This window comes from Chelonoidis abingdonii, chromosome 12 (genome assembly GCF_003597395.2).
Source record: "Chelonoidis abingdonii isolate Lonesome George chromosome 12, CheloAbing_2.0, whole genome shotgun sequence".
Classification (NCBI taxonomy): Eukaryota; Metazoa; Chordata; order Testudines; family Testudinidae; genus Chelonoidis; species Chelonoidis abingdonii.
In genome coordinates, this window is record NC_133780.1 from 8,025,632 (window position 1) to 8,046,803 (window position 21,172).

At 52.2% G+C, this 21,172-nt stretch overlaps 3 protein-coding genes across 5 annotated transcripts in view; 1 reads left to right on the forward strand and 2 right to left on the reverse strand.

Moving 5' to 3' along the window:
* LOC116825022 (uncharacterized) overlaps window positions 1-3,277 on the reverse strand; it is a 55,724-nt gene extending 52,447 nt beyond the window's left edge. The window contains exon 1 of the mRNA XM_075071574.1: window positions 3,121-3,277. The gene's annotated coding sequence lies outside the window, so the exon portion shown is untranslated. The remainder of the gene's footprint in view (window positions 1-3,120) is intronic.
* Window positions 1-21,172, forward strand: part of LOC116827228 (uncharacterized) — a 423,640-nt gene that overhangs the window by 153,192 nt on the left and 249,276 nt on the right. The window lies entirely within an intron of this gene.
* Window positions 10,006-21,172, reverse strand: part of LOC116825023 (uncharacterized) — a 28,107-nt gene continuing 16,940 nt past the window's right edge. Inside the window, 1 exon segment of the mRNA XM_075071698.1 lies at window positions 10,006-15,691. Coding sequence (XP_074927799.1) covers window positions 13,864-15,691 — 1,828 coding nt within the window. The 3' untranslated portion in view covers window positions 10,006-13,863.

Consider the following 21,172-nt stretch of genomic DNA (forward strand, 5'->3'; position numbering starts at 1 on the left):
TTGTTGCAGAGCCTTAGAGGGCCAGTGTGATACTGTTTGCATAAAGATTGGCCGACACCCTGTCTCCAGGCAACTGATGGCCTGGACCCTTCTCCTGTAAAGGTGCCAACTGAAGGTGTTGGAGAACAAAGAGATCAGGTGGCCTCCTGGCCCATGAAAGAGACAAAGGCCAGAGGAGGGGCTGGTGAGTTTCAGTTTGGAGCTGGCTGGGGAAATGGAGGGGGGCCAGATGGGGCTCTGGCCTCCCTGGCCCCAGGATAACTTAGGGGTCCTGTTTTCTGTACCCACAAGCTCTGTTTTAGACTGTGTCCCTGTCGTCTAATAAACCTTCTGTTTTACCGGCTGGCTGAGAGTCATGTCTGACTGCATTGTTGGGGTGCAGGGCCCACTGGTTTCCTCAGGAGCCCCGCCTGTGCAGGCTCGCTGTGAGAAGCGTACGGTGAGGAAGTGGATGCTGAATGCTCCAAGGTCAGACTCAGGAAGGTCGAAGCTGCGTAAGCTTCTTGCCCTGGAGATAGTCTGCGCTCAGAGAGGAGGCTCCCCCAGAGTCCTGACTGGCTTCGTATGGAGTAGTTCAAGAGCATTGCCCCAGTGACTCTGTGACAGGTGTGTGTGTGTGTGTGTGTGTGTGTGTGTGTGTGTGTGTGTGTGTGTGTGTGTGTGTGTGTGTGTGTGTGTGTGTGTGTGTTGAGGGGGTGGGGGAGAGCCAAAAAAAAAAGCCATGATTGCAATCTGCGGCAATTCAGCAGAGGTCCTTCGCTCCGAGCAGTAGTGAGGGACCCTCCGCCGAATTGCTGCAGAATAGCTGGACCTGCCGCCCCTCTCCGGAGTGGCCGCCCAAAGCACCTGCTTGTTAAGCTGGTGCCTGGAGCCGGCCCGGGGGGGGCGGATATTTGCCATGTAGCTTCTGAGCCCTTAGGCAGAAGGCTCCATCTACCCCCAAAGCATCACTGACTAGTTGTGCTAAAGGAATTCCCCTCTGGCTGCTGGGAGGGGGGCAGCCCCTCACCCTCTCCTGCCCCAAGGGGTGGGGGAGCTGCCCTTGTATCTCTCCCTCTCATTCTCCCCAATTTCTACCCTGTTTTTCTCCCTTCCCCAGCCAGTCTTCTCTCACAGTCTCCTCGAAGCCTCCCCTCCCCACATCCCTCCTTTCCCTCACAGTGCCCCCCCTCAGAGTTTCCTTCTATTGCAGCTCTGTTCCCATCCGCCCCATAAGTCTCCCCTGATTCCCCTGCATCGCCACATCCTCCCTCAGCGTATCCCCTGACCCCATCCCATCCTGCCCCCTGTATCCCATTTCATCCCACTCCTGCTCCTCAAACATCCCTGTTCCCCCCTCAATCCCCTCTTGTCTACACTCCCTGCCCCTCTTCATCCCCCTTCTGCTGTAGTGCAAGAAATTGCTATTTCTAGGAATTTGCTATTTGGGTGTACTGAGCATGCTCAGTAACATCTGCTGAAGCCACTGCCCTTCATCCGGTCCTTACTGGGCATAAGGTTCTGTGGACTGCTTTTTACAGGGGTTAGAAAGGGGCAAAGGGGGAAAATAAGAGGAAGAGTGTGGCCAGGGTCTGAGCAGGGGGCAAAAATTGACTGGTTGAGGGGGTCAAGCAGCTAGGGGGAGGTTTAGGATAAGGGCTGAAGGGTAAAATCAGGGGTTAAGCTGAGGTTAAGTGCTGCCAGAGGGTGACAGAGGGCAAAACCCCGGCACAGGCAGGGCAGAGGGGGTAACAGTTACCCGGTGGACACCCGTTTTTGGAGGTGCGGGGAGCAAAGGGGCTTTTTTATTTCCTCTCTCTCAGACAGCACCTCTTAGAATGGGCATCCCAGGGCTGGGTTCTTAAAGGCACAGGCATCCCAATGCCTAGTCACTGCTGCTCCTTTGTGTGATAGATTTCAGAGTGGTAGCCGTGTTAGTCTGTGTCAGCAAAAAGAATGAGGAGTCCTTGTGGCACCTTAGAGACTAACAAACTTATTTGGGCATAAATACACCACACAACAAAACCACTAACCCGGAACCAATCCCTGCAACAAACCCCGTTGCCAGCTCTGTCCACATATCTATTCAGGGGACACCATCATAGGATCTATTCACATCAGCGACACCATCAGGGGTTCGGTCACTTGCACATCTACCAATGTGATCTATGCCATTATGTGCCAGCAATGCCCCTCTGCCATGTACATTGGCGAAACCGAACAGTCTCTACGCAAAAGAATAAATGGACACAAATCTGACATCAGGAATCATAACATTCAAAAACCAGTGGGAGAACACTTCAACCTCCCTGGTCACTCAATCACAGATCTAAAAGTCGCAATACTCCAATAAAAAAACCTTCAAAAACAGACTCCAAAGAGAAACTGCTGAATTGGAATTAATTTGCAAACGGGACACTATTAAAATTAAGTTTGAATAAAGAGTGAGAGTGGATGGGTCCTTACACAAACTAAAAACTGTTTCCCCATACTAATTTTTCCCCTACTGTTACTCACACCTTCTCGTCAACAGTTGGAAATGGACCAGCCTGATTATCACTACAATTTTTTTTTCTTCTGCTGATAATAGCTCACCTTAATTGATTAGTCTCGCTATAGCTGGTATAGCAACACCCATTTTTTCATGTTCCCTGTGTATATATATCTTCCTACTGTATTTTTTACTCCATGCATCCGATGAAGTGGGTTTAGTCCAGGAAAGCTTATGCCCAAATAAATGTGTTAGTCTCTAAAATGCCACATGGACTCCTGTTCTTTTTTTCTCTGTCTGATGTAAGCTACAGGAGACTTGATTCAGTAGCAACTTGTGACAGAGGTACCCGGCCCAGGGGCGCTACAGGTGAGGGGGAGCAAATTAGGATTAATCAACAAACAAGAACCTTACCTATCGGTAACTGCTACTGGTAGCAAATGATGTCAGATCACGCCTCTCCCCACATGCCCCCCCCTTTCCCACAAAGGACCCCCCACTCGGTTTTCTCTGTTCCAGCCTCCTTCCCCTCAGCCCCATAATTCTCCTCCTGCAGCCTGATTCCCTTGCATCGCCCCTCCTCCCGCATTTCCTTAGCCTCCTACCCCTGCAGCCCGGGGGTCCCAGGCGGGCGGGCGGCTCTCTCTCACCTTCCCTCCGAGCAGGGCCCCCCGGGGCAGGGGCCGGGCCGGGCTGGGGGCTCTGCCCTGGCCTGGGAGAGGCTCCTGGGGAGCAGCGGGAAGGGCCCTGCTGGAGATTCCCCTCTCCCGGCTGCAGCCAGGGCTCCGGGCTCCCAGCACCAGCCGCCGGGGCTCGGGGATCTCGCCGGGAGCCAGAGTCACCGCCGCGGCTGCGAGTCACTTCCTGCTGCCGGGACGCAGGGAGCCCGGCCGTTGTTCCCACCCAGCGGCTCCTGGGTCCTAGCGATCAACTCAGATCAATGCCCCTGCCCCCTGGGGCCCCACCGCCCCTGGACACAGCTGGGGGCATCCTGCAGAAAAGCCACAGGATCAATGGGAGGAGAGGAAGGAGACTTCCAGATCCTGGGGGATGGGGGACAAGGGGTGTTTCTATGGCGACTGGGGATTGTTCCAGACAGTCCCCAATATCAGGGACACAGATGATGGGGTGCAGGGCCAGCGACGCTCTGTGTGTGATTCGCTCTGGTAACAGACTGGCACAGAGAGCAGTTGGGGAGAGCTGGGCTCTTGTCTGCACCCCACACTCACTGGCTACCAGCTCTGCTCCCCTCCCTCCATGGAGCTGTCAGAGCTTTGCTGCCAGGTTTCCTGGAGTTATCTGTGGGGCCAGATTAACCCATCCCTGGGCTCTAGGCAAAACCCCTTCATGTCTGCCCCCCCACCACTCACACACCAGGGATCTCCTCTGCTCCTCTCCTGACTGGCTCCCCCATGTGGGCACTGACTGCAGCTCCCCGTCGGGCACCTGCACATCAGCAGTGAAGCTCTAGCTAATCGGATTCAGGGGCTGGTGCTCTGCCCACTCAGGTTTGTCCCCACTGACCCCCACCCCCCAATATGACAAAGACATGGCGGGAGGACAAAATGGCATGAGCTGTGTTGTGCCCTGGTGCACAGGAGGTCACATTGCCACTTGTTCAATTTTGGCATCATGTGCCCCCCACCACAAAAAATGGGCTGCAGGCTTTGGGCCCTAGGCATATCCTTAGGTTGCCTTTGCCTTAATTCAGCCCTAACTGCACTTGATCTGGGGCCTGCAGGGGAGTTACTGAGTCACTGTTGTGTCCAGAGGGGTCTGGTCTCTGCTCAAAGAGAGGAGGCTGTGCTCATATAGTGGGTGCTTTGTCCCAGAAAGGGGTACCTGTTCTCCCCCAGCTCACCAGCTAAAGTGATCCCTGCTCAGTTCAGCCTGGGAGGGGGAAGAGGTGTGACAAATGGGGAATTTTCTGTAATATTTTTGTATGAATAGTGTGTGTGCCTCAGTTTCCCCTATATGTGGCATTATTAACTAGGTGTCCAGAAAAGGTTGTTTACTCTCTGCAGAAATCCAGCTGTGACTGATGTCTAGATGTCTGGGCTCCATGTCTATGGAGAGTCTGAGAACACAATGGTCACTTGAATTGCTCAGATATTTGGCACCTAGCTTACCACCATGGATGGCCCTTCTCCCCTGGGCAGTAAGCTAGCCCTGTTTGACCAGCTGGAGAACAAAGGGCTGAGGAGGAGGAGGACCAGGGGACAACATCGGCCCAGGGACAAGAACAAAGGACTGAGGAGAGGCCAGGTCAGGGGCTGTTAAATGTGAGCTGTTGAAGGCTTAAGACTTTCTGGAACTGGGACAAAAGGGAGGCTGGAGGACTCTGTGCTCTAGGCTGACCAAGATGGACCATGCTGTAACTTTCTGATCTCTGTGCTAACTGCGGATGCTCTGTGCCTTCCAGAAATCTAATAACCCTTCCTGCTTTCACAACACTGACTGACAGTCCTGGCAGATGCTGAAGGTGGGGGTGCATCACTCCCTTTGGGTGTACAAGTCTCTCTCAGGTGTCCAGCTCAGGTGGACTCGTTGTGTGGGAAGTTTGCTGAGGGCTCCAAGGTTTGGTGAAACTAAGTGGTTTGTGGTCAGGAAAGAGTGAGACCCACAGAGCGGGACTGGCACACTGCAGAGGTTTCCAGAGCACTGCATTGGTAGATCCATGGCAGGATCTGTCTCATGCCACTGCCTCCTCCCTTGAGATCTGGGAGCCTGAACAGAGCAGCTTCTGCTCCCCCAGCAGGGTCTGTGCTGGGGAGAGAACAACTCTGCAGGCCAGTGGTGGGGCACCTAGCGGGGGTGGGTCCAGTCCTCTTTTCCAAGGACTCTGTAATGACTCATCCAAAGTGTCACAGGTTCAGCAGGAAAGATTAAGGGATCCCCCCATCAGAAGATCCCATGGCCCAGAGGTGAGAGAACTGGGAGCCCCCTCTTCAAATCCTTTCTCCCCATCAAGCAGAGGAGAGAATTGAACCTGGGCCTCCCACATCTGGGTGATTACTCTAACCCCTGGGCTACATACTTAAGGGAGGGATCACCCTGCACTCCCCTCCTCTGGCTGTTTTGTGCAGCTTGACATCTGCCTAACTCATTCTCACAGGCAGGGACCTAAGCCACCTGACTCCAGCAGTGGGGTTCCCAGCAGTGCATTCGCAGGCAGAGAGAGGTGCTAGGAGGCTGCTCAGTGCATCCAGGGCTGGGATTCACCTCACTTCCAGCTGCCTCCGATGCCAGGAATCTTGCCTGTGCCAGCTGGGTGTTAGTGTCCTACCACAACCAGCCTCTCAGGCACTGGAGTGCTCTCCCCTGGACTATGCCAGCCCTCACTCACTCACTCATGCCCATCACCCCAATTGGAGTATGGGCCGCCAACCACAGATCTCCAGAGTCCTCTATCCTGGGCCATTCGCTCTAGCTGGTTCCAGGTATAGCCCATTTTTTTGCAATCAGCCTGAAGGTTGCGTCGCCAGGTGTTTCTTGGACGGCCTCTTTTCCACTTGTCTTGGGGGTTCCACCGCAGTGCCTGTCTGGTGATGTTAGTTGGCTGGTTGTTGCTCCTCATCTCTGCTCCAACCTGCGCCGTCTTTCCTGACTTGTACATGGTCCTCACGTTCCATGTGCCTATGGTAATCCTCCTGGTTGCAAGAAGGGTAATCGGCTTAGTGGCTTCCTCACGGCTTTCACCACCCAGCGTCACGCATCTTCGAGTTGAAGACCCTTCTTTTTCCAGGGTAAAAGTCTCTGTTGTCTCTATCGTTGGCGTTTCTGTAGCAGGTTGATTTTTTACGGGGTGGAGTTGCTAGCCCCATGCCCAACCCTCCTCCTTTATCCTGACTTGGGACAGGCAGATGGCCCCAAAGGACCTCTCTGGTGGAGTTATGCCAGCCCTGCAAGCTAACAATAGATCCACTCCAGCCCCCAAGCCCTTTTGGTACCCAGCCCCCTATCATGGGATACCCACAGAAATCCCTGATCTGCAGTTCCCCGAGGACCTCTCTGACCCTGAGAACATCCCACTACCAGAGGCCAAGGGGCTCCCTGGGATTTAGCAGTTTCAGTTGGCTTAACCAGGCCATCTCACTGTTGCCATAATGTGGATCTAAAAGGTGCCATGTCCTATAGCATTGGAAAACTACAAACTCACTGCTCAGTGATATTCTTCCAAGAGGTGCGTGTGGGCGACACATGAAGAATTGTTCTTAAAAACCTAGCTGTCAGGCTTAAGTCACCCCACCCCAGACAACGGAATGTGGTTCTTCCACCTGCCTGAACCTGTCTGCAATGTAAATGGAGCGAGGGCAATGAAATTACATTTCCACCAACGGCAGACAAAGTCAACCAATGTGGAAGATGCCACTTCCCACTCTCAATAGGAGATGGAAGCCACAGCTCCAAGAAACCTTCCTGCCTCCTGAAGCGCGGTCATTGAACTCTGGAAGCTATAACCAGGCCGCAAAGCCGGCTTGGCACACATTACTGAGCAGATCCAAGAGGGCCGAGCTCCTGTACACCTGTGAAAAGTGGAACCTTCCAGCCAAGAGGTCTGAAGTTCTCCAGATACTCAATCTAGGTGAGAAACCAGCTGAGACACAAGGTTCAGATTCACTGAAGATAAATGTAGTCACTAGAGAGCACACTTTGTTTGTAACCGCTCCTGGCTCTTTCACACTTACTGGACTTCTCTTAATCCTACGTTCTATGGGAATACATTTATTTTTAGTTTTACAACAAACCATCTCAGTGACGTGGGAGTCCTCAGCTAACCTAACAGGGTGGGGCTGTGCACTGTTCTCTTAAGACAGCAGCAGAGTTACTAAAGTTCTGTGAGTGCTACACTAGGAGGATCTGACTCTACCCAGGTGGTGACAACACCTCACTGGTCTGGGCTGAACCCCACAGCATCACAATGGATCTGAAGAAGTGGGCTTTTTACCCACAAAAGCTTATGCCCAAATAAATCTGTTAGTCTTTAAGATGCCACGGGACTCCTTGTTGTTTTAATGGCACTAGAGCAATTCACCTGACACCACCGCTTTGGCATCAAGCTCGAATTTGCTGATAGTAAAACAAAAGGAAGTTTATTTTGAGAGAGACGAGAGAGCTTCAAATAGAAACAAGGGGGAGGGACAGAAACAAAAAAATTCAGAAAACTGGGACAAGGGCCAACACTCACTAGAAGTTAACATTTTCTACCTGATAAAACAGAGCCTCACCCGAAAAGGTCAAGTCTTTCGCACCATTTGCTAGCCCCAAAAAGCCAGCCCCCAGTCTCCCAGGAAGTATCCCGCTTCAGTGACTGGATCCAGAGCATCTTTCTCTACCTTGTGACCCACTGAATCAGTCTTTTGTCTGTATTCTCAGCCAGGGCGATCCCCTCACCCTCATATCCTCCTCCTCACTACCACCAGCTTTCAGTGTTTATAGTTCAGCGTTGATGGTTTCCCATTCATTTTCTGAATTGGTCCAATGGTGGACAGCTGAGCAACTCATTGCATAATGGGCTAGCCAGGGAAAACTCCCTCCAATTTAAATGGGTTGTCATGTCACCAAGACCTGCGAGTCCCTGTGACTCACTTTCACTCCAACACCATAAGGGGATAACTTTCAATATAGTTATGTTATTACTTCAGTATCTCCCATACATGCGCTTGCAATATTTATGAGTATCAACACATTATAAGCTTTCAGTAGAGATCTCACATGCTACCCCTTATGGATCAATACCAGGAAAACAGGGCATTCAGTGTACTGAGTTTGTCAGGTCTGAGACGGGAGTTGCTTGTATTGAACAGTGAGCCTTTTGCCCATGGGCCTTTGCGTTACACGGCCCTGAAATCTGGGCTGCAGGGAGAGGTTTATCTCCATTAGAGGAGTGAGGATTAAGTCGTACCCTCTCCTCAGCATCTCCCGTTGGCTGTCTTAGGCAGTCACCTGCCTAGGACACTGGTTTTTGTGGACCCCATTCATAGGCCCCTCTCTCTCCCTATGCTTTATATAGGGAGCCTGGGTGACTGAGTCAGGCTTTCTGGATCACATTGATTGATTTTTCTAGTCTCTTTGTGGACTCAGGCCTTAGTACAGAGGTGGGCAAACTACGGCCCGTGAGCCACGTCTGACTCCACAGCCCTTCCCCTGCTGTCCAGTTCCCCCTCAGGAACACTGCCGCGTGGGCAGCGGGGCTGCGAGCTTCTGCTGCTCCAAGCGGCATCGTAACGGTGTGGGGTGGGGGTTGGATAAGGGGCAGGGAGTCGTGGGGGGCAGTTAGGAGACAGGTAGCAGGGGGCCGTTGGATGGGGCAGGGGGGGCAGGCACAGTGGAGTTTGGGGGGGCGGTCGAGGACAGGGAGCAGGGGGGGTTGGATGGGTCAGGGGTTCTGAGAGAGGCAGTCAGGGAGTGGGAAGTGTGAGGGGGTGGATAGGGGGCAGAGGCCAGGCTGTTTGGGGAGGCACAGCCTTCTCTAAGCAGCCCTCCATAGAGTTTTGCAACCCCAATGTGGCTCTTGGGCCAAAAAGTTTGCCCACCCCTGCCTTAGTAGCTGCCATCAGCCGGGTCTTTGGTCTCTAGACAACTGTAGACCAGGCTGAAGCAGGTGGCTCTAGTTACCAGCTGCCATCCCATGTCCCTTTACAGTTTTCTGATGTTCACCAAAATCACCAGCCTTCTCCTGAGGGGTACCTAGAACAGTCCCTGACTATTTTCTTAATCAGTTGCAGCAAAATTATTACATCATCCATAGGTGGCAGTAGAATACCCCCTTCAGGGAGGCTAATCTACCAGCCCCACCCCTTCCGCCAGTGGCACCTCCACAAGGTGGAGCTCCAAGACCCCTGATGCCGGAGGAGCCCCAAGCTACTGGCCGGCAAGCCCAGGCTGCCCCAAGCTGTCCAGAGCCAAGCCAAGCCACTGGAGCAAACCCCAACTCAGGCTGGCCCAAGCTGCCCAGGGTGGCATCAGCTCCTGGCAGCAGGCAGGCCTGAGCTCCAGGTCACAGGCTGGAGCTGAGCCTCACCCCGGCTTCAGGGAAGAGGGGAGGGAGGCAGGGCCTTGAGGTGGAACATGGGCGAGGCCACAGCCTGGATTAGGGGAGGCTTTGATACCCTCCGCCCATGACATCGTATCCAAGAGACAACCGCCATTGAGTTGGGTGCATGGCCTCCCTCTGCTCAGCTACAACTACATGAAAACATACCTAGCTCTGAGCACTTTTGAAGGCAGCTAGAGAAGCCCTTTACAAAACTTCTTGTTATCATTCCTCTCCACAGTTGCTCCATCCAGATTAAAAACATCCACCTTCTCACACTGATTAATTCCCCTCCTGCCGGAGGTGGGCGAATGGGAAATGCCAGCCAGAGGGGACTGCCCCTGCAGATGATGGGTTTTCCCCACTGACCCATAGATGAGTCAGAAAACCCGACGGGTTGGCAGTTCTGGCAGCTGTAGTCTGCGATAGTGAAGGCTGGGGCTAGAGGCTTCCCAGATGGCCGCTGGGATCCTTTAGTTGAGACAAAGGACACTGGGAATTTGAGAAGCTAATTTCTACTTTATTATTTGAAAAGCAAGAAAGAAAAGTTAACCTTCCCCAGCCCTCCCAGTGCTTGGCCTGGCCCAGCCCAGCGCTGCTCCCAGCTCCCGTGCACACCAGGGACAGAGGAATGAATTAAAGCTGGTAGAAAAGCAGACAGTCTGTGAGAGACGCCAGGACTTGGTCACAAAGCAGATGTTCCAAAGCAGGAAACAGGGGGCGTTTAGGTTTGAGGGAACCCGTGTGGGGTGAGGGGAGCCCAGAGTGCGTCTATAACCCACATGCAGGAGATTGCAGTAGGTGAGAAAAAGACCAGCAGGGCCTGCAGGCTTCCTTTGGGTTGGGCTGGCTTTAGGGGTGGCCAGACCTGTTCATTTCCCGGGTTCCCTTCTCCCTTCTGCCCAGTGTCATCCTCTCAGCAGGTAGGAGACCCTGCCCCTTTCCCATCACTCCTCTTGTGGTGTCATCTGTAGCCCTTGACTTCAGTGAGAGCTTTGCCCAGCACTGGTAGGACAATTCCTGTCTCTCTCTGGCACTGGTGTAGTGAGTTTACAGTTCTCAGCCTCAGCTGTCTGGATCTCAAGAGCAAACCCAGCAGTTTCCCAGCATCTCCCACCCTCTCCCCCTACTGACTGTATCTCACATCGCTGCAGGGATCAGGTAGTACATTCTTTCCCCATTTCAGTCTCTGCCTCTCAGAGTTTAAATCTAGCGCTCAGTGTCTGTGGGATAGATATTGCTCATTGGCATTGTTCAGACCACACAAAAATCACATGACAAGGTTAAAATGAAATATACAAAGGACTATTTTGACAAACAATCATTTGTCTCGTGATTTCCTTAATAAATCTACGCAACCTATGGCACCGGAGCTGATTTTCAGTGGCACTCACTGCCAGGTCCTGGCCACCGGTCCGGGTGGCTCTGCATTTTAATTTAATTTTAAATGAAGCTTCTTAAACATTTTAAAAACCTTATTTACTTTACACACAACAATAGTTTAGTTCTATATTATAGACTTATAGAAAGAGCCCTTCTAAAAACATTAAAATGTATGACTGGCACGCAAAACCTGATATTAGAGTGGAAAAATGAAGACTCGGCACAGCACTTCTGAAAGGTGGCCGACCCCTGAGCTAAACTAATATCAATGTATGTGACCAAACAGCCTTCAGGAATAGAGAATAACCCACAATCCAGTGTGGGCTATAAAACACTTTCACATTCATAAAGTGAAATCCCAGAGAATCTTAAGACTCTTTATGAGGAAAATAAATTTACCCATTTCCCTTTGAACTGGCTAAGCCTGCTTTATTTCACACCTCATGGTTGTTAGTTACAAAAGTTTTAGCATGAAGGAAGAAAAAGAAAGCAAGCAAGCCCAACTTCCCCTCTACAAATGATCTGGACTAGCCTCGAAAAGGCTGGAAGGAATTTTTACCGATAGATGGAAACAGCAATAAACACAGAAAGCTCAATCTGTGCTTTCTTCTCCAGCCCTCGGGGATCTAATCAAGTCATTCCTAAGCATGGAGAGCTAAGAAGACTGCGGCAAGTGACATTTTGGGAGGTGGACAGGTGGAATGAGGAGAGGATAAACCAGAGGTGGGCAAACTTTTTGGCCCAAGGGCCACATCTGGGAATAGAAATTGTATGGCAGGTCATGAATGCTCACAAAATTGGGGTTGGGGTCCAGGAGGGGGTGAGGGCTCTGGTTGGGAGTGGGGCCAGAAATGAGTTTCGGGTGTGGAAGAGGGCTCCAGACTGGGGCGGTGGGGTGGAGGCTCTGGCTGGGGGTGCAGGCTTTGGGGTGGGGCTGGGGATGAGAGCTTTGGGGTGCAAGAGGGTTCTCTGAGATGGGATCAAGGGGTTTGGAGGGCAGGAGGGGAATCAAGGCTGGGACAGGGGATTGGGGCGCAGGGAGAAGCTGAGGGGTGCAGGCTCCAGATGTTGCTTACCTGAAGCAGCTCCCAGAAGCAGCAGCATATCCCTTTTCCGGCTCTGCACACTGCCCCATCCACAGGCACCACCTCCACAGCTCCCACTGGCTGCAGTTCCCGGCCAATGGGAGCTGCAGGGGCAGTGTTTAGAGAGGGGGCAGCATGCAGAGCAGACCCCCTGGCTGCCCCTATGTGTAGGAGCCGTAGGGGAGCCATGCTACTGCTTCTGGGAGCCACATGGAGTGACCCCAATCACTGCTCCCCACCTGGAGTGCTGGAGAGGGGCAAGCTCCAGACCCCGCTCCCCAGTGGGAACTCGAGGGCTGGATTAAAATGGCTAGTGGGCCGGATCCGGCCCCCAGGCCGCAGTTTGCCCACCCCTGGGATAAACTCTCCAAAGTTTGGACAGAGGCTACTGTGTCCCAGTGGAGCGTGATGGTGATGGGGGAAGGAGGGAATCCCTCGGACTCACCCCATCGCTCGCAAATCAAACAGAAGCTAAAACACCACATTTCACTGTCCCTGTTCCCACTTTTGTGGGATTCTGGTTAATTCTGGCCCATAAGGGAGAAAATGTACAAACACTAAATGCTTTTCAGCATGGCCTGGAGTCACGTGAGACCATCTGGGAATGAGAGAATCTGCCCCCAGACACAGGTACCAGAATGAGGGGTGCTCCTGCACCCCCTGGCATGAAGTGGTTTCCAGCATATCCAGGGTTTACAGTTTAGTTCAGTAGCTCTCAGCCCCCGCACTATGCAAACTGTCCCAGGGTCCCCAGAGGGGGAACTCAGTGACTCGAGCAGTCACTCTAATGGTGGGGTCCGAATGAATCAGATGCTCAGGCTCAGCCTAGGGTAGGATGAGGGGGGGAGGGTCAGAGGAGATGAGCTGGCTGATCCTGACCACGTTTCCTACCATAGACAGATGCTCAGCAGCTGATGTTGCTGAGGGAGAAGTGGGATCTCCAGGCCTCCCACGAAAGGCCCTGTGGCAGCGGTTCTCAACCTGCGGCCTGTGGGCTGTATCGGGCCAATCAGCACACAGCTGCAGCCTATATGACATCCTCAGGGCCATACAGGTAGTATTTGATGCAGCCCACATTACACACCATGGCCGCAAATGCAGCCCACAATGGTAAATAGGCTGAGAACCTGCTTTAGTCTGTGGGAATCAGCCCCTCTCAGTGGTGCTGTCTGAATGCAGCAGGGGCAGGGAGAAGGGGCAGAGCGGGTGAGTGATGAGGCAGCACCTCTCTACCCCTGCGCTCTCCCTCGCCTCTTATCCCATCATCCCCAAACACTCGATAGCCCCAGCACTCAGCTCCTCCTGCTTCCCAGCTCCAACCATTCAATCCCCAGCGTCCTCCCCAGACCCCACAGGCCTGGTCCCTTAACGGTTGATCCCCCAGAGCCATGCGCCCTGGGGGATTTGGGGATGGGAGAAGTTACCAGCCCGCAGGAAATCTCACCCTGCAGGGAACAGCTCCAGGTAAGTGGGGGAGCCCAACCCAGCGGGTGGTGGAAGATGGGGGGTGGGGACAGGTGTCTAGAGTGAAAGTGGGGCCTGGCCCAAGTGTCCTTCTCCTCATCTCCACGGCAGGGGGATCCCGGCTGGGAGGAGAAGGGGGAGGGGGGAACTTCAGCCAGGCAGAGGACCGGCTGGAGGAGTCTCTCTCTCTCCCTGTGGCCCATCAGCTCAGCAGCCAGGGCACAGCAGGGAGAAGGGGAAGATGGGGGCTTCTCCTCTGCCTGGGGTTTGTTTAGACCATGCAGAGCCACAGGGTCACAGACCAGCTGCTGCTCGGCTGCTGCTGGATCCTCGTCCCAGCAATGGGCAGCTGGATCCTTGGGAGCTAAGCGCCCCTGATGTGTGTGGGAACGAGGAAATGGGTTTGTCACCATGACCAGCCCTAGTCAGGGCCCTGAGAGAATTTCCCTGCTGTGCAGAGGAGTCTCTGATGTCCAACGTGGCGTTAGCGCCGCCTGAAGTTGAGTGGAGTTGACAATGCTTGATTCCATGGGAGCACCAACTGAAGATTCCTCCACATTCAAGTTCTCTCTCTTCTGTGGATCGCTGACGGGTAATAATGTGTGAGCTCGGACTGAACCTTTTCCCGCAGTTGAGGTATTTCTAGAGTCGCTCCCTCTTGTGTGAATTCTCCGGTGTTTAGTAAGATTCGAGCGGTTATTGAAGCTTTTCTCACAGTCCAAGCATTTATGGGGTTTCTCTCCAGTGTGGATTATCTCATGTGTAATAAGGGCTGATCTGCGACTAAAAGATTTCCCGCAGTCTAAGCATTTATGGGGTTTCTCTCCCGTATGGATTCTCTGATGTGTAACAAGGGCTGATCTCACTTTGAAACTTTTCCCACAGTCAAGGCACTCATGAGGTCTCTCTCCCGAGTGGGATCTCTGATGTGTAACAAGATTTGACCTCTGAATGAAACATTTCCCACACTCAAGACATTTATAGGGTTTCTCTCCCGTGTGCATTCTGCCATGTATAATAAGAGATGATCTCTGACTAAAGCTTTTCCCACACTCAAGACACACGTAGGGTTTCTCTCCTGTGTGCATTCTCCCATGTTTAATAAGGGATGAGCTCTGACTGAAGCTTTTCCCACAGTCCAAACATTTATGGGATTTCTTTCCCGTGTGGATTGCCTGATGCGTAATAAGGGTTGATCTCACAGTGAAACTTTTCCCGCAGTTGAGACATTTAAAGGGTTTCTCTCCTGTGTGCATTCTCTGATGTGTAATAAGGGCTGGTCTCTGACTAAAACTTTTCCCACAGTCCAAGCACTTATGGGGTTTCTCCCCTGTATGGATTCTCTGATGTGTAATCAGGGCTGACCTTACAGTAAAACTTTTCTCACAGTACAGGCACTTGTAGGGTCTCTCTCCTGTGTGGGTTCTCTGATGCGTAATAAGGTTTATGTTCTGATTGAAACATTTCCCACACTCCAGACATTTATACGGCTGCTCTCCTGTGTGGATTTTCACATGCTTCATAAGGGATGATCTCTGACTGAAGCTTTTCCCACAGTCCCAGCATTTATGAGGTTTCTCTCCTGTGTGGGTTCTCCGATGGGTAAGAAGGTTCGATTTCCGATTGAAGCTTTTCCCACAGTCGAGGCACTGATATATTCTCTCCCCCGTGTGGATTCTTCGATGTTTAGTGAGGTTTGAGCTGTCACTGAAACTCTTCCCACAGTCCAAACATTTATGAAGTTTCTTTCCTGCATGGATTGTGTGATGCATAACAAGGGCTGATTTCACACTGAAACTTTTCCCGCATTTGAGACATTTGTACATTTTATCTGCCATATGGATTCTCTGATGTGTAATCAGGGCTGATCTCTGACTAAAACTTTTCCCGCAGTCCAAGCACTTATGGGGTTTCTCTCCTGTGTGGATTCTCTGATGTGTAATCAGGGCTGATCTCTGACTAAACCTTTTGCCACATTTCAAGCATTTATGAGGTTTCTCTCCAGTATGAATTCTCTGATGCGTAGTCAGGTTTGAGATCTGATTGAAACATTTCCCACACATAAAGCATTTATAAGGCCTCTCTCCCGTGTGCTTTCTCCCATGTATAATGAGGGATGATTTCTGGCTGAAGCTTTTTCCACAGTCCAAGCACTTATGGGGTTTTTCACCTGTGTGGATTCTCTGATGAGTGATAAGGTTCGATTTCTGATTGAATCTTTTCCCACAGGTGAGACATTTATAGGGTTTTTCTTCCTTGGGATTTGTCTGCGGGGCTGTGGTTTGCTTGGAGTCCTTGCATCCTACTCCACATTCAATGGATTCCTCCTCTTTCTTTATTGAGTGGTTTCCCAACTGCCTCTTTGGCCTCTGCAGAGTTCTCCAAGCTTTGTCCTGTTCCAAGGATTGGGAAAAATTCCCTTTGGCTCTTCTCCAAAAGTTCCCCTGCTGTTCCACTTGCTCGGGATCTTCCTGCTGTGAATTCTTTTCCTTGTTCTCAGTCATCATCGCCTCATGAACTGCTGGGGGAGAGAGAGAATCCAGACAGAAGTCATTCCTTGTGCTGGGGAGAAAGGACAGAACAGGGAACAGCACAGAGGGGAAAACACAACATGGTAACAGTTGGGGAGACTGAGGGCTGGTCTACACTACACAGTTAGGTCGATGTACAGCAGCTTACACCGACCTAATTATGTCCATGTCCACACTACAGCCTTGTCCTGCCAGTGTGAGTGTCCTCCTACACCACAGTAATAACTCCACCTCCAGGAGGGCGTAGGGCTTATGTCGGTGTAGTGAGAGTTGGAAGGGACCTCAGAAGGCCATCTAGTCCAACCCCCTGCACAAAGCAGGACCAATCCCCAATTAAATCCCCAAATTTCCCCCTCAAGGATTGAACTAACAACCCTGGGTTTAGCAGGCCAATGCTCAAACCACTGAGCTATCTCTTCCCCCCATCCAGGAACCATGGTTCCTGCTGGCAGCCCGGCTGCCCTCCTGGCTCTTGGCTCCCCACCAAGAGCGCAGCAGCTAACTGCACTCCAGGCACAGATCTCCCCACTGCTGGGGCCACATGCCCCAAACAGACCTAGCTGGCCCTACAAAGGCAGGGAAGCCAGGAGCAGGAGCACAGAGACTCTCTCTGCCTTCAGAGAGAGAGAGGCCTGGCTTCTGGGAAGCTCAGGGTACCTAGAGTGAGGCAGGGCTGGAGAAAGGCCAGAGGGGCTGGGAAGCTCCAGGCTGGCAACTCCTCTGGCTGCAGGGCCTTGTCCAAGGCCCCATAGAGGCACTGGGTTGCAGAGAGGGGCAGCAGGTCCAGACCCAGCCTTGCCTATGATGAGTGGCTGACACTGCAGTCTGCCCCCAGGCGCAGGGGCAAGTTGGTGACTGGCAGTAGCCTACAACTGAGGTGAGGTGGGGGTACCCCTGAGAGGGGAGATCCTGAGGCTTAGGGGTGTATGGCACGGGGAAGCACCCCAGATAATGAGGCACTAGAGTCCAGGGAGGGACATGGGGGCCAAGTGGCAGCAGGACACCAGCCTGCAGAGGGCACTCCAAGGCTGGCAGGTGTAATTCCCAGAAGAGATCAGCAGGAGGCACTGTGGGGTGAGTCTGCACATGGTTACATTAACCGTAAGGAGATTCCTCCCTGTAAGGTCTGAGGCCTTTTTCTGCAGCCACGTTAGGCCAGCACGAGCCATGAGCCAAGAAGCAGAAAGTCACATTCCCTCTAAGTTACATCATAACAATAAAATATCGGGCTGCGAAGAAAGAGATCCTGTCCTAATAGCACCCACCACCACTAGATAAAGAAACAGGTCTTAAGATGTCTAAAGAAAACGTAGTTTGACAGCATCTGTCTGGCAAGGAATCACTCATCAACAGTCGTGACTGTGAAATCTCTACTTCTTTATTGTTTTGTCTTTATGGTCCCTGTTTTGCTATTGTTTATCTGTATTGTTCTGGTTCTTTGCTTGTTTCTGTCTGACTGTAATAGGGTGGCTGCCCCACTCCTGGAGAACAGGGGTTAAAAGCAGCCAAGCTAGGCTGATTGGGGAAGCAGCCCAGCTGGCCCTGATAAAGGCACTGTGGGGCTAGGCGACAGAGGAGTCTCTCTAGCTATGGAGTGGGAAGGGCCTGGCTGCCTGGGAGCACAGGGTACCCAGAGCAGTGCTGGGGAAAGACAAGAGGAGCTGGGGAGCTCCTAGGGTGACCAGACAGCAAGTTTGAAAAATCAGGATGGGGGTGAGGGGGTCACAGGAGCCTATATAAGAAAAAGACCCAAAAATCGGGACTGTCCCTATAAAATTGGGACATCTGGTCACCCTAGGAGCTCCAGCCTGGCAACTTGCTAAAGGCCTAAGCAGGTGCTGGGGCTACAGAGGTGCAGCCTCGGGTTAGGGAGAGGCAGATGGTCCAACCCCCTGCCAATGCTGAGCGGCCATTACAGACTGCAGTCGGCCCCACAGAAAGGGGGCTAGATGATGACTGGCAGTAGCTACTGAGGCAAGCTGGGTTCAGAGGGTTGGGAGTTCCCCTGGAAGAGGAGACCCAGAGTGTGTGGGGCACTGCAGGGACAGAACCCTGAGGTAAAGGGGCACTGGGGTCTGGGAGGGACATGGGGCCTGAGGCAGGCGAGCCACTGGCCAGCAGAAAGCAGCAAAGAGTCCTGTGGCACCTTACAGACTAACAGATGTATTGGAGCATAAGCTTTCATGGATGAATACCCGCTTTGTCAGATGCATGGCCAGCAGAGGGTGCTCTGTATGCTGGAAAAGAGCTAATTCCCAAATGACGAGCAGGAGGTGCCATGGTGGTGAGTATTCACCTTGCTATACTGATTATGCAAGGTTTAATCAGCTCAGGTGGCGGGGTACGATAGAGTAAAGAATTGTTTTGCAATATGCTAGGGTTGGTCAAAGAACTATTTTGTAGTAATTTAATAAAACGACTGGTTACGGTCAAGCTAAGCAGGACTCAAATGCCACTATATAAATTGCAGTTCAAAAGGAAATTCTTTAGAACTCCAGGCCACAGCCCAAGATCAGAGATGCCAGATCTCAACCCCCTGCTGACTATATTGTGCAGATGCTGGAGTCCCTGGACAAACGGATCCTGACTGGCCACCAGGAAAAGTTCATCTGCCTTATTGGGAGTGGTGAGCACTGTACGCTTAGCATGTGTGTTCTATCTTGGTAACTGTTAATAAACAGAGGTCAAGGATATTACTGTGTAAGGCTCTTTCACTGGTTAAAACATCCTGTAAGCCTGCTGAAGATTACGCCCTGACCCTTAGAAACAGGGTGGGGGGCAGGGTGCCTACACTAATGATTATGCCTTGGTCCTAGGAACAGGGTAAAGGTGGGAGCCATAGAGTGTGCGGGTGACACTAAAGGATAGTTGGGAAGCCATAGGTGATATCTGCCATGATGGAAACAACATCTGAGGGCGACAGCCTGACTGGGTGGGGTGAAACACAGCCAGGGGAACTCGCTAAAAACATATCTTTGGGCGTTCCAGCTTTTTCATTCACTCGCCAGATGGTTTGTCAGTTTCACTGATTCCTCACCTGTGCGGGTGCCTCTGTGAACGTCCCATTCCTTGGATGGGTGGAGATCCGGGACCCATGGCTCTTCCCCTCGTTCCAGCCGGGTGATCAGCTCCGGTTTGGGAATGGGGCATCCTGCTCAGAAGGGGGGAAATCAGGAAGATGAGGGTGTTACAGAGTATTTGTCACAAAGAACATTCCCTGAGTTCAACCTGCCCCGTGCTGAGCTGGGGGATTGTGGAATCCCAAAGGGTGGGAAGATGGTCACTGGTAATTATGCGGATGTGGAATCTGAACAGATGGGAACATGACCACTGAGCCCCCAGGGAGAGGCAGGTGTCTGTGTGGGGGAGGAGCTGTCACAGCATCACTGGGGGTTTCCAGGATCTGTGCATTCTGGGGGACTTGCTGATGCAGACACAAGTCTGGTGTTAAAGCCCTGCCTAGTTCTAAACCGGCAGAGCCCTCTGGCTGGAGCCAGTCCCAGGAATGGAGGATCATAGGGGATGGTGAGTGTAAAGAGACACCAGGTGGGTGATGCAATATCTCTTCTTGGGCAACTTAAAAAGTGTCTCTTTCATCAACTGAAGTTGGTCCAGTCAAAGGTACTACCTCCCCCACCTCGTCTGTCCATCCTGGGAGGAACGGGGCTACACCAACACTATAAATCAGTGAGAAATAATACAGACAGGGCCATACGCTACTTTTGCCCCTCTGAAAGCTGGAGGGATGGGGATGAATCAGCAGGTTTATGACTCCCTGACCCATTGGAGAAGGCATGGCAGGGGAAGTCAATAGGTGGACCACAGGCCAAATCTGGACCATCAGACACTTTTAAATGGACCCCAAAATCTTTTTATTTACTTAATAATTTTATTTTCTCTAGAGTCTGGATCTTGACTATACTTTCACCACAAAATTTGGATCTTGACAAAAAATGACTACCCCTGAGGCATGGAGATGAAAGTCTCACTCACATGTGTGGACCCTGGCATCCATTTTCCCTCTAATCTAACTGAGCAGGGAAGAACTGACCAGATTCAGACACGCAGACCCCACAGCTTCTAGTATCTGAGGGGATGGGAATCCCTTACCCAGCGAGGTCACCGTCTCGTAGTTCTCCTGCATGACGTCTCTGTAGAGGGCTCTCTGAGTGGGGTCCAGCAGAGCCCCCTGCCCCTGGGTGAAATACACAGCCACCTCCTCGAAGGTCACCGGCATCTGAAACAACAAGAGTCTCTCACTCAGCACCTGCTGCCCCAGCCACAATCTCATATTTACAGGGGAGGAGGCCCAGAAAAGCAGAATCCCACCCCCACCCTGCTCAGAGCAGCCAAGAGGCTTCAGGGGGTGGGAGAAGGTGAGAGCTCCTTGTTTCCCCAACAGATGGGGCAGGGCAGAGTCTTCTCATTTCCCACACACCTGCCAACCACAGGCTAATGCAGAAAGCAGAGCTCTGAGACAGGGACAGGAATCCCAACAGCTTCCCTGCGTATTTCACAGCAGCCTCTGCCCGGTGGGTTCAGGCTCCAGCACTGGGAGTCTGGTCAGTTTTCTGAGCCCTGCCCAGGGGGGTGTCTCCTGTTTGAGAAACGGGGGAATTCCTCTCCCTCCCTCCACCCACCCCCGCCAGCTCCCTGTCCTGCCAATGGGCCTGCTCAGAAAATCAGGCCCAGGCTGACCATGTCCCAGGTTTGTCACACCCTGTTTACCTCCCCCTGTTGCCTGCCCCTCCCTCTCCGCCACATCCTCTCCTGCAGCACCCTGAAAATCCCCTACCTGAACTGGCTCCATCACAGCCATTTCCCTTCCCTGTCCCCTGGAAGATGGGACGATCTGGAGCAAAATGTGGACGTGATTCCTCAGCCTGTTGGGTGACTGGGGGGGTTACAGAAGGGGCTTGAGTCCATTTCACACCTTGATTCCCTGCACGCTCTCTCCCTGCAGACAGACGCTCTAGACCAGAGGGTTTTCACAACAGATCTTTTGGTGGCCTCAGAGTGCAGCCACCAAATCTTGCTGGTGGCCATTCTGACAAATTTTCCTAAAATACTTATTTTTTTCTCCTAAAGTTAATTATTAGGGCTGTCGATCGATCACAGTTAATTCGTGATTAACTCAAAAGAATTAATCATTATTAAAAAAATTGAGATTAATCACTGTTTTAATTGCACTGTTAAATAGACT